Source organism: Marmota monax, unplaced genomic scaffold, assembly GCF_021218885.2.
Source record: "Marmota monax isolate L192 unplaced genomic scaffold, Marmota_monax_Labrador192_F-V1.1 WCK01_AAM20220418_F8-fsc00092, whole genome shotgun sequence".
NCBI lineage: Eukaryota > Metazoa > Chordata > Mammalia > Rodentia > Sciuridae > Marmota > Marmota monax.
In genome coordinates this window covers 2,267,761-2,280,637 of record NW_026692583.1, presented here as the reverse complement: position 1 = coordinate 2,280,637, position 12,877 = coordinate 2,267,761, and the positions used below count along the sequence as shown (strand labels likewise).

General features: G+C 54.4%; 1 protein-coding gene across 3 annotated transcripts in view; it reads left to right on the top strand.

Moving 5' to 3' along the window:
* Window positions 1-12,711, top strand: part of Mlxip (MLX interacting protein) — a 56,130-nt gene extending 43,419 nt beyond the window's left edge. The window contains exons 7-17 of one of the 3 annotated variants that reach the window (XM_046446111.2): window positions 369-458; window positions 1,021-1,112; window positions 2,044-2,692; window positions 3,312-3,433; window positions 3,572-3,752; window positions 4,772-4,896; window positions 5,449-5,544; window positions 5,646-5,773; window positions 6,009-6,132; window positions 7,709-7,838; window positions 8,270-12,711. In XM_046446111.2, coding sequence (XP_046302067.1) covers window positions 369-458; window positions 1,021-1,112; window positions 2,044-2,692; window positions 3,312-3,433; window positions 3,572-3,752; window positions 4,772-4,896; window positions 5,449-5,544; window positions 5,646-5,773; window positions 6,009-6,132; window positions 7,709-7,838; window positions 8,270-8,391 — 1,859 coding nt within the window. In that variant the 3' untranslated portion in view covers window positions 8,392-12,711. The remainder of the gene's footprint in view (window positions 1-368; window positions 459-1,020; window positions 1,113-2,043; window positions 2,693-3,311; window positions 3,434-3,571; window positions 3,753-4,771; window positions 4,897-5,448; window positions 5,545-5,645; window positions 5,774-6,008; window positions 6,133-7,708; window positions 7,839-8,269) is intronic. The other 2 variants (XM_058579842.1, XM_046446112.2) reach the window with 2 other exon arrangements.
* Window positions 12,712-12,877: the final 166 nt, after the last annotated feature.

Genomic DNA, 12,877 nt, shown 5'->3' with positions numbered 1-12,877 from the left:
TGACTTCCCAACTGGAGGCCTCCTGTCTTCCAGTGAACCCAGAGAAGTCTGAAACTCAGAACTGGGAAAGGGAGTGGAGGGTTGGCATCTGCTCAGCTATTTGCGGCTTTCTGGGGGTGTCCCATTCCCTGATACTCCATTTACCCATCTAGTAAAAACTCACTTTTCCCTACCTTCTGAGTATGGGAATGGCCACAAACCTCCAAGAATGTAGAAACCCCAGCCAGCTGCCCACAGTTCTCCTTAGAAGAATCTAGAATGTGAGCAGGGCCAAGAAAATCTATTCCAGGACTTTTATATGTTCCCACACCCTGTCTGAGAAGGCGAAGTGATTCCTCTCTCCTAATTCTCCCTTCTAATTCTTACAGCACATCTAGGAAATGCAGACATGATCCAGCCAGGGCTGATCCCTCTGCAACCCAACCTGGACTTCATGGATACCTTTGAACCTTTCCAGGGTGAGGACCCCAGGGCAGAGGGAGCACGGGCCTGGCTCTTCCTGCCTGCCACAGAGCACATTGGTGCTTCCCTTTCAGAAAGAGAATGGTTAGAGTGGACATGGTGGAAGACTTAGAATTTTTCAAAAACTAAACTTTTATTTTGTAGTAACTGCAAAGCTTGGGAAATTTTTCTGGGCCATTGCTCTCTCGAAGGAACTTGACATTCTCAGAAGGCATTATCACCAGTTTGGAGCCTGACTGTGAGCAGTTCTCCCTCTAAGCAGCAGAGGGCACTGATGACACAGCCACCTCCCAACAAAGCTTCCTGCAGTTAGATCAGGTCCTTGAGCTGCTGTCATCACTGAAATGCCTGCCTGGCCTCAGGAGTTTTCAGTCAGCAGTGATGGCTCTAGACAGGCACCTCTTTCTACAGAAGAAGTCATCTCTGGGGGGTGGGGTACTCTGTGGTCATGGCAGCCCTGAGGTAGGGTGGGGTTCGGCCCTGTTTGTTTGGGTCTTTCTTCTAAGAAACGGTGGGCACCCAGAGCTCAAACACCGCTGCCGGCTTGTTCTTTTTTAGACCTCTTCTCTTCCAGTCGCTCCATTTTTGGCTCCTTGCTGCCTACACCTGCCTCAGCATCTGTACCAGATCCCAACAGCCCTTCTGCTCAGGTAGAGGACATTGGGGAAGTTGCAGGGGGTAGCAGGCATGGGGTTGTCATCATAGTTTGCAGTAGAGCTAGGTCAATGACATAACCATGCAATCACAAGCAAAGTGGTAGGTGATGCTAGATGTGGTGCTGAACACAGGGATCGGGTAAAGAAAACCCAGAGTCCTCTTCAGAAGCATTCTTACACACCACAGGTGTTCTCCCCAAGGCTCCTCATGACTTATGTGTGGCCAGTTCTGTTCTGAACAGTTGAGATAGGATTAGCTAGAGAGAATGAAAACACGGATCACTAATAAAAATAGTTCTGTATATTTCTTTCACTTGTTTTACTTAGTAATCAACAAAAGTTGGTTACCAGGTGCTGAGGCTACAGAACTGAACAAGCTGCCCTGGGAGAGTCCTCTCTGGCTGGTGCCTGTATCCAGTTAGCTACTGGTAACCTGGCACCATTTCCCTCCACCTGACTCGGGGAAGAATTTCTTCTGTAGAGACCGAGGTCTCCACAGTTGATTCCTCATAGCTTTTCCCACTTAGGAAGATGTGGCCTGCCTAGAAATTGACATCTGAAGCTGTCCTGGGGGAACCCCTGAGCAGCTGCAGTCCAGGCCAACTCTGCTCTGTAATAGAAGACGACAGAAACTGTAGGGAGACCCTTACTGGACTCCAGAAACCAGATATTCCCAGGCTGCTGTCCAGCTGTGTGGAGGCCACTGCTTTGTCTGAACTGTGTTATCATTCACCTCCTCATGGAAATAAGACCCCTGTCAACACCCTGGGGACACCGATCTATTTTCCCAGCACAGTAGCAGAGAGATAGCATTTCAGTTCCTCTGTCCCAGTGTCTGAAGTTGGGCTTTGTAGTACGCAAAACACTAAAGGGCGAAGGTGGACGTCTGATCCACGTTGGCCCTTCACTTCTCTTCCTTTCTCAGGGGAGCGTCCTGCAGACCTCTGCTCTGCCCACTGTGAGCCTTCCCGACAGCCTCATCGTACCCTCTGCTGCTCCCTCCCTTGACCCCACAGGTGGGCAGGGCTGTGAGCGTGCTTCTCAGACTGAGGACCCATTTACCCAGTCCCCGGATTTTGGTCCCTCGGAGCCTCCCCCAAGCGTCCCTCAGCCCTTCCTCCCCATCTTTACCATGCCCTTACTCTCCCCCAGCCCTGCCCCAACCCCTGTTCCACCTGCATTACCTTTAGTTTCCTCTCCTGTCCCTGCCCTGAACCCCCCAACGCCACCTGCCTTTCTGCAGAAGTTTGCTGAAGTCAGCAAGTCGCCCCCTGTCATCACCCACACGGCTTCCGCCACCCTCACCCACACAGCCTGCACCACCACCTTCAGCCAGAGCCAGGGCCTTGTGATCACAGCCCGCCACCCCACCCCTTCCCCCTCCCCCTGTGGCCTGGCACTCTCCCCTGCCCCCCGGCCACCTGCTGTTGGGCCTCCCCAACCTCGTTTAACTTTTGTACACCCCAAACCTGTATCCTTCACTGGAGGGAGGCCCAAGCAGTCCCCCAAAATAGTGCCTGCTTCCAAATCCGAGCCCAGGTCCTTGGTGTTGAAGAATGCTCTCCTGGCCCCAGGTGAGTCAGGGGAGTGCACCTGTGTGGGATCTCCAGGGAGGGGTGTCCCCCTGTCCCAGAGGCTGTCAAGCTTGAGGCCATCCCCTTCACACACACACATTTAAACAAAGTAGAAGTGTCATGGGTAATGCATGTGCATGATCTATTCCATCTTCTATTTTATGTCTTTTTTTGAAGTTAGTATCAGCCCACAGTTTGAAAACATATGGTCTGGGCCTAGGCCTCTACTCAGAGGTAGAGCGCTTGCCTAGGCACTGGGTCCAATCCTCAGCACCACATAAAAATAAATAAGATAAAGATATTGTGTTCATTTACAACTAAAATTATAAAACATACACACACACACACACACACACACATACACACACGGTCCCAGGCATCTCTTTCGAGTCTATAACGTGTCTCCTTCAAAAAGTTGCAAAAACAACTTAGATGCCCTGGTGGTCTTGTCTCTCCCTTGTGGTGAGGGGCAAAGAGGGTGTATGTGTGTGTGGTTGTGTGTGTGTGTGTGTGCCCATGCACACACGCGCTTCTTGGGAGCTAGGCCACCTGCAGCTTGGGGGCTGGGTCTGTAATGGCAGGCCCAGGCCTTCACCTCACCTTAGCCTTGTCCTGGCAGCTGCCTTTCCAGGCCAGCCACAAGCAGTGATCATGACGTCAGGCCCTCTGAAGAGAGAAGGGATCCTGGCATCTACTGTGTCCCAGTCCAGCGTGGTCATCGCACCTGCTTCCATCGCTAGGGTGAGGAGGGCCCCAGGCAGACCTCAGTGTCTGAATCACCCCAGAGCAGCCTGCATTTGAGTGGCTCTCACCCAGGGTAACCGGTTTGCTCTGCTGTGCATCAGCACTGGGTGACCAGTCTCTCCCATGTCACCACAGGCTCCTGGAGTCACAGAGTTCCACAGCAGCGTCCTGGTGACAGACCTCAGCCATAGCACGAACAGCCAGCCCACCCCTGTCTCCCGGCTCTTCTCTCCGAGCACAGTACCAGACTCCCTGGTGAAAGGCGAGCAGACCCCACTGCATGGGGGCAGTCCCCAGGGCCCTGCCTCAGGATCCAGTGAGTGTTCACACTAGTTGAGTAGTTGGGACTTCACACAGAATCGAGCAGCTGCCCATGGGCCTCCAGGACTGGGCCACGCTGGGTGGGCAGCAGGGTGACTGGGGCAGCATTCATGCACAGGCTACCGGCACACTACAGCACAGGCAGCTGGTGTGCTTGGGCAGCAGCCACTGTCTTTTGTAAGGACAGGTTTTGAAAAAAATGGACTCTTCAGTCTAGAAAGATAAGGAGTTGAGAAAATTATGAGTCAAGTCCCTAAAATAAGCTCGGAAAAGCCCAGGGCCGCACAGCCCTACTGGTGAGATAGAGGAACCTGGGGTTAGAGCCATGCTGTGGAGCCTTACCATAGTTTGGGGGAAATAATCCAGTAGAGAGGACATGAACCTGGGATGTCTGGTGCAGTAAAGTGGGGCAGGCCAAGAAGGCTGGAAAGGGACCCAAGAACTGTCTGCTTAAGAGACGGCAGTGACAAGAGCCATGAGGTCACAACGCTGCTCTACTTGTTCTGTGTGGGTTCAAAGGTGGCAATGGATTTTGATTAAAAATTTCAGGGAATGGGTAAGATAAAAGTTTAAGAAAGCATACATGTAGAGTTTAAAGAACAGAAATAAGACAGATTCCAGTGTGCTCCACACACAAGGTAAGAACGGGGACCTTACAAACCCTGTGGAAACCCCTGGCTGCCTGGAGGTAGCATTGTAGGGGGCTGGGTCAGCAGTCAGACCTCCCCTCTAATGGCTGCTACTCCCTGAGACCTGGGGCTGCAGAGCTCAGGCTGTGTTCCTGCCCCATATCTGACTTGCCTTTGCCGGGCCTTGCCTGGGCTAAGGGAAATACCCCTTTCAGTGTTGGCAAGGGTTTCTCCAGGTTTTACTCTGGGGCAACTATGAAAGGTTAAAAAACTGGCCTCTAGTCTCAGGAGTTGGAGGATCCCTGTGTCTGAGGGTTGCTAACCTTCCTTCATGATACTGAGTCCTTTCAGGCTCTTCCCTGAGAGCAGTTTCTGTTCTTCCTAGGTCGAGACTGCCCAAACTCAGGGAAGGCCTCTCCGTGTGCATCAGAACAAAGCCCCAGTCCTCAGTCTCCCCAGAACAGCTGCTCAGGGAAATCTGCAGACACCAAAAACGTATTTGCATTAAAGGTATGAAGCATCTCTCTTGGGTCTTGATTTCCTTGTCAGGATGAGGAGAGAAGGGAGACAATATTCAGGAACCTTGGGGCAACTCTATCCATCTGGAAAAGAGAGCCACTGGTTTGGCATTTGTCTGATGTCACACCCTCAGGCAGCCAGAAACATTGAGATCCAATCTGCCCCTCTGTTGCCCCGCCTTCCCCTCAGCCAGCCCCGTGGCAATGAGGACCTATCAGAAAGCTGTGGGTGGACCTTGAACCCAGGGATCAGCTTTGAATCCTCCAGCATGATAGGGCTGCAGCTTTGCCACCACCAGTTGAGGAAGGCCGCGGCAGCCAGAAGCACTGGGTTGGAGAAGAGAGGTGGCGGCTGTAGTCTACCCTGGCCCCTCATTGGATCCTTTTAGTTTTTTGTTGTCCCCCTCCTGTGTAGCTCTCTAGCCCTGGCCTATCATGTGCCCCAGGGTCCCAGTCTGCCTCCAGCCACTCAGTGTCAGGTTGGGCAATGAGGAGGGATGCGGCCCAAGGCCTGCTCTTGTCTTAGTGACCAGTTACTTCCCAGCAGCACCGGCATATCTCAGCTGAGCAGAAGAGGCGCTTCAACATCAAGATGGGCTTTGACACCCTCAACAGTTTAATCTCCAATAATTCCAAGCTGGTGAGTTGCCTGAGAGTGTCAGGTGGTGGTGACAGGATGGCTCTTCCCTGTGTGCCTTTGACGCACCAGGTGCTGCCGCCTGAGTCTCCTGCCTTCTGCAGACCAGCCATGCCATCACACTGCAGAAGACCGTGGAGTATATCACCAAGCTGCAGCAAGAGCGGAGCCAGATGCAGGAGGAGGCCCGGCGGCTGCGGGATGAAATCGAGGAGCTCAACACCACCATCATGTGAGGCTTGGGCTGGGCACTCAGCCTCACACGTTCACGTGGCAGAGGGACCTTTTGTGGTTTTGCTGCTGATGGAGCCTCTCCTACAGCGTTTAGGTTCTGGTCCTCTGCCCACAGGCCTGCGTTTGTGCCTGGCAGTGGCCCAGTAGCAGGCCAGCCCTGCCCACCTGGCCCAGGGTTCTCCTCTGCCGCCAGCTGCCTTCAGAGCTTCCCCTGATTCCTCCTGTTGTTTCAGCTCCTGCCAACAGCTGCTCCCTGCCACAGGAGTCTCTGTCACCCGGCTTCAGTATGATCACATGAGAGACATGTTTGACGAGTACGTGAAAAGCCGGATCCTGCAGAATTGGAAGTTCTGGATTGTATCTTTGGGTGGTCTTTTTTGCTCTTCCCTCCTGTAAGCAACATACTGAAATAGTAGACGTGATGCTCAGTTCCCTTAGAGAGCTTTCTGCGTGGTTGTCATTGGCTCATCAAGATAGGCAGTGCTAGTTTCTGTCTCTGGGGAGAGAGGTCTGTTCTGGCCTGGCCTGCGTCCAGGGGAGAGCTTCCAGGGTGCTTTGCAGGAAAAGCCAGGAGGCCACGTGGCCACTTCCGCTCTCTAAGTCTATGAAGAATGCTGGAGCCACCAGCAGAGGCAGCAAGTGGGGAAGGAAAGGGGTCAAACAGCCTCGCAGCCTTTTTACTTTTCACTGACAGATGGAAACGGGGCTCACCTAGTTACAGTGGAAGAGCCGGGTGCAGTGCATTCCTGTAATCCCAGCATCTCGGGAGACTGAGGCAGGAGGATCTCAAGTTCAAAGCCAGCCTCAGCAACTTAGACTCTTGTCTCCAAAAGGGGCTGGATTTGTGGCTCAGTGCTTAAGAAGAACCTCTGGGTTCAATCCCTGGTACAAAAAAAAAGAAGAAGAAGAAGAAAAAAAAAATTTACAGTGGCAGGGGCTGGGGCTGGGGCTGGGACTCAGTGGTAGAGGGCCTGCCTTGCACGTGTAAGGCTCTGGGTTCGATCCTCAGCACCACATACCATCTATAACTAAAAATAAATAAATATTTACAGTGGCAGAGCCTGGATTTGAAACCAGTCCCCTCAGATTCCTCTCAGTTTGTGTTCACCTGGCTTTGAATGTCCTGGGTATTAGGTCATGTCTTTACTTTCCAGATGGCAGTACGGCTCTTACAGGGATAGCTTCTTCACCAGCTTCCGCTCTGCCTCCAAGTAGGCAGGGCCCTCGTGCGGCAGGTCAGCCATGACGTGGGGCCAGGGGCCTGGCATTTGGAGGAAACAAGCACATCGAATGCAAGGATCGCAGCTGCAGCAATCAGACAGGGCAGAGCCACCTGTGTATACTTCCGTGGGTGGTTTTAAATGAAGAGATGGCAGACACTCGTCCATGTGACTCAGCTTGCTTTGCTCTCCTGTCTCCTGTCATTAGTGGAGCCAGGTGGCATCTGGAGTGAGAACCTGTCACAGGGCTAGGTGGGGGTGGACAGTGAAGTCCAGGAGACGGTGGTAGCCTGCTGTCACCGAGCACACCTAGGAGGGTGTGGCCCTGGCTCAGGAAGCAGCCAGGAGCTGCCTGTGCACACAGTGAGCGGGCACACAGAAGACACACCCCCTCCAGACAGCTGCTCATCCGTCAGCTTTGGGCCTCCTGTGTTACATAAAAATCTGTTCATGACATTATTTCAGGACCTGTGTCTTCCCTGCCTTCTGCTCAATCCATGGTCATAGTTAGAGCAAACTATCTGATCACACGGAGGACACAGCTTGCTTGGAGACAGGACTGCCTCTGTCTCTGATCAGCTCTCTGTGGTTGACACTTGCTAGTCCAGGGGAATCAGGAGGAAAGACGGGCTGTCACTGGGCTTTGTCTTCCCTCAGCTGCCTGCTCTCTGGCCCTCCTGCACGCTCCCTTCTCCTTAACCCACGCCCTGCAGTTTAGCATCATCATCAAGCCGCTGTTTGAGTCCTTCAAAGGGATGGTGTCCACTGGCAGCCTGGAGGAGCTGCACCAGACAACACTGTCCTGGCTGGACCAGCACTGCTCCCTGCCCATCCTCAGGCCGAGTGAGTGGGATGGTTGATGCTGATGCCGGAGGGAGGGAGGCGTGTAGCTGGAGTCAGTGCTTAGGGGATCCTGCCCGCAGTGCCAGGGGTGGGAGGATGATGCCGTACAAGAGGCCCTGAGCCAGCAAAGCTTTTGCAAGGGCAGTGTGTCTGCCAGTCTGCTCCAGTCCAGCTTTTGTTATTGAGTACCTGGTATTTGCTAGGTGGCTTTAGGGGCTATTCACTATTGTTTAATTCAGGGTACAGGCAGCTTTTGTGAAGACTGAGGCTAGCAGGGTCTGGGCCCGGGCCTTGCCCACAGTCCCCCCTGCACTTGGCTCTGGGCTGTCGTCTTTATGACTGAAAAGCATCCTGTAGGGTCTCGCCTGTGAAGTCACGTGCTCTGCTGTTGTGGGTCGTGTCCCCAGGCTAACTTGCCCTTTGTCTTCCAGTGGTGTTGAGCACCCTCCGGCAGCTGAGCATCACCACCTCTGTTCTGACAGACCCGTCCCAGCTGCCAGAGCAGGCATCAGAAGCTGTCACCAGGATTGGCAAGAGATCAGGGGAATCCTAGCCACCTAGATGGCATATGACCTCGTGAGATGCCTGGAGACCCGACCTGTCCCCGCTCTTCCTGACGCAAAGCCTTGGGCCTCCCTCTGCTCTACTGGCTGTCAGGATGCCACGCTCAGGGCCTGCCCACAGCAATAGCCCATCTTGGGAACCCCTTGCTGTGACCTCTCTCTCAGCAACCTCAGTCATCAACCTCCCTGCCCACAGGGCAGCCGGACAAAGGGAAAAGCGCCTTTCTAGTCCTGACCTGCTGGTGGTCCGTCTGGGTCCTGGACCAGTGAGTGAAGCAGATGGGACAAGGAGACAAAGCCTGATCCTGCTGGTGGGAAACCTCCAGGGTCCCTCTGAGTTCCTGTCTTGAGACTTCCTGCTCCTCCACCCTGGGCTCCCTGCACTCCTCTGGTGATCCTGCCCGGGGCGGGCAGAGGCCTTATTCCTGCCTCTGACCCTGATGGCGCCTGGCCCTTGTGGGTGACCTGGGCTTCTGTTTCAACTTTGGCTTGGTGGGCTGCCCTCTTCCACCCCACAGGCTGCTGGGGAAGTGCCTTCCTCGCAGACCTGGAGCACACAGGCCCAACAGAGGCACCGAGCGTGCACAGCATCGCCCAAGCGGCTGCTCAGCTCAGAGGCCCTCCAGCTGCCTTGTCGGTTGTGTTTGGTCCACCTGGTGTTGTGTTCTCCTCAGTGCTGCTGGGGACCTGGCCCAAGGCCTGTGGGGGTCCTCTTACAGCTGAGGCCTCTGCCCTGATCCCCACCTGGTGGCAGAAAGGGAGGCGTGCCCCAGGGAAGTTCCCCCGAGTTCTGGCATGCAGAAGGCCCAGGCCGCGCTGTGCAGTCAGCTGGCTGTCTTGTCTGGTGGGAGTCAGCTGGGATCCCGAACAAGGGCAGGTCTTAGACCATATGTCAGCATGCTCAAAGTCCAGCCTGTCTGTGTTTGGGGAGGAAACTGAATGCTGAGGGGGTCACCTCAGAGCTATCTTCAGATGTCCCCAGGTGAGACATGAAGGACTGCACTCAGATTTGGTACAATGGAGGTGTGGCTGGAGGTGGCAGGCATCCAAAGGTTCAGGGGTCCTGAGTGCACGCTGCATCTGGAAGGGATGAGGAAGGACAGCTGCAGGTGGCTGCACCTGAGTGCTCTCCCCAGCACTCAGGTTCCTCCTGGGAAGAATGTGCTTCTCTGATCTGCTGTGAGGATCAGAGCCGCCTTTCAACCCTGGCCGCCCGCCTGTCCTTGCCCTCATGCCTGAAGGAGTCACCTGAGGAGGAAGCCCTGGGATGCCCCTAAGTTCTACCCAGGCAGAGGCAGGGGCTCCAGCTCCACCTCAGCCTTGGTGGATGGAGGACAGAGAAGGGGGTGTCTCTTTCAGCCACTGGCTGAGCTACCATCTCTGTAGTGGGCCCTAACCAGCCATCTGCTTCCCTGTCTGCACTTCTGCCCCGTGTAGAGCAGCTTGGTGGCACCCCTTAGCCACCTCAAAAAACATGTTTACAGGCTGAGGGGTGAGCAAGGCATGTGGGGGCCGGTGCTTTGTATTCCACTGGGAAATGGTAATGGAATTGATTCCTTACCCCAGGATAAATTCAGAGTTCCCTTTCAGAAGTTAAGACCATATGTCAGCATGCTCAAAGTCCAGCCCGTCTTGTGTTTGGGGAGGAGCACCACCAGGATCTGAAGGGAGAGAGGACAACCAGACATTGCTGGGAGGGCCTCCTGGGGGACCCAGGCCCAGCCCTTCCCACTCCTGTGCCTTGTAACCTGCAGGTGGTGTAGTGGTGGCCAAGGCTCTCCTGATCAGGGGGCTCCCACCCCTACTGGGGAGGAACTTTAAGAAAAGAAAAAAAAAAAACATGGGCTGTAAAATCATCGGCCTCCTGCTTCATGGCCTACCTCTCTTTTGCTGAATTTACTTTCATGATTCAGCTAAGGCTGTTGGGTCCCTTGAGACTGGAGCGGGTGTGTGAGCACGTGAGCCCGTGCGCCCTGGCGGACTTAGCTGGATGCCTGTTTCTGTCTGGGGCTGACTTTAGTCTCTTGGTGCCTCTGCTTGCCTCGGCTGTGAGGCCGCAGTGCCGTGTCTCTGCTCCACACTGGATTGTCTCGTGACCTGAGAACTTTCTTGGTTTAGAGTCTTGCCTGATGAATCTGGCCAGATGGAAGGGCCTGTCCTTGACCTTTGTCCTGGGCTCCCTGGCTGGTGTTTGGGGCAGCTGAGGCCACGGGGCAGCTGAGGCCACGCTGCTGCCAGCAGCCTCCTGTGGCGGGAGCTTGTTTACACACCTTCCCACCCCATTCCTGTGCCCAGCCCCTGTCAATGCTGACACTTTGAAGAGGAGAAAATTGACCTGAAAAGATAAAAACAGAAGGATGGCAGGCTTGTCAGTCTCTGAAAGTGTTTCTGTGAAATCTTCCGAAGCCATCAGTGCCCACATGCTGTTCGTTCTTTTGCTATGAGTGGGAGACCACGGATGGGGCGGGTGCAGCCAAGGGGCTTTCTGAGAGTTGGCAGCAGGTCACACTCTGTCACCTTCCTGGGGCCCTGTGGCAAGCCAGCTGCAGTCCAGCGGTTTTTCACTCAGAAGTCAGCACTGACGACACACTGGGTCTAGTGAAAGAAGGCTGGAGGGCTGTGGAGCCCAGTCCAGCCCCTATCCCCTGCCACCCACAGGGGAGAGTCAGTGGCCAACGAGCCTCCGTGCTCCCGTGACCCAGTTTAATCCCATGTGCTGTTCTGGGGTTCTGACCCCTCCCCTCTTCCATAGCCTGGGCCTGAATGTTTCTGTGCCATGGCTGAGATGACCACTTGGATTCTCAGAGGACACAGTGCCCAGATCCCAGTTGCTCCCAGTGAAGGAGTGAGGTGGCTGGTAGCACTGGGCTGCCTGTGGTCAGAGCACCCTAGGGTGTGTGAAGGGTTACAGGTCCTGGCCCTACGGGCTTACCCAGCCTCGGCCCAGGGCTCAGCTCCTCTCCCCACTGGCTCCCAGATGGGCAGGCTTGGAGGGGACATCACCCCTCCTTGCTTTCAGAAGTCCCTTCCCTTTGTCCTCATCTGACCCTGGGGATCCCTTTCCCTCTGCTGAACAGGCACATGAAGGTGCGAGTGGGGCCTTTCTCCACACTGGGGAATCTGGTCTCTAGTTAGAAGCACCACTGCCAGTGACTTGGCTTTGCAAAGTATCTTCCTGCGGCCTCTGCAGGGGGCAGTGTTTGGGGAGCAGCCCACTAGGACACTCGGAGCAGCAGGATGTGGCTTCGGACCCTGTCCCCTCAGTGCCTGTTAGTATTAAAGAGGACTTGAACCATGTCTGGCCACGTGTAGGGGCGGGACAGTGAGGGGAAATGGAAGAGCTCAATAGCAGTCTTGACATTTGGACTGTCTGGTAGGCACCTTGGCCACCACCCACAGGCCACCCCAGGGTAGGTGGGCAGCTTCTCAAAGGCTCTAGGAAAAGGGGGTGGCCTTAAGAAACAACCCTATCCTGTGCCTCCTGCAGGGCCAGCCATGGGGGTGGGTGAGGCTGAGGACAGGCCACCTCAGCTCACCAGACTGGACTGCTTGTTGCCACATGCAAAAACCAACCTTCAAGAAAGAAGGGAACTTGTCACATTGAATGTAGACTTGTGTGTGTACCCACACTTGCACAAGCCTGCGTGTGTGCGTGTGCGTGTGTGTGTTTACTTCATGGAATTTTTATAAAATTCCTTTCCAATTATTTAGCAGAACTCAACCTCCATCTCGCCTTCAGACTTTGGATCCACAGTCATCCTGGGCAAAGCGATTTGAAGAGTTAGTTCTCTTGGGGTTTCCTAATGAAGATCTGATGAGGGGTGGGAGACACCGAAGTCACACATTTCTGTAGTTTACATCCTGCAGGGGGGAAGGCCTGAAGGGCTCAGCCTGTCCCCAGGCCGCCTTCCTCCAGGGGCGGCCTGTTTGAATCTTCACCACCCGCCCAGGGCCAGCGGGCTCACCGGCTTGTTCTGCTACTCCATGGCCATGGCTACAGCATGTTCTGTTCTTTTCCAGGTTTCAGTTATTATGTACATGGCTGTTTTTTTTTTTTTTTTTTTTCTGTTGTGAACTTCAGTGACTGCAGGGCTCCTTTGAGGATGTGGTTACACCTGGGGGTTTGAAAATCCAAACCAGGAAAGGGTCTGGTTTGACCAGAGGCTCCTTCTGTCCCTGTCACCCCCAGCACGGCCCTCTGACGCTCTGCTGTCGAGAAACGCGTTTCCACCAGCTGTATTCAACACTACAATGCATTTTTTAAACTATATTTGCATTCAAGACAATAAAAAAACTTATTTTTTTGAAAAGCTGTTCTGTGTGGCCTTCAATGCTGCCTGTCGAGCTGCGGGCAAGGCGAAGTGAGGAGCCAGAAAGTTGGGAGATGGCGATTCAGCCTGGAGTGGAGGCTTGGGTGCAGGGTGTGGGGGTTGAGGGTCCTGTGCTTTAACAGCTGCTCCCTCCCTGACCCATCCA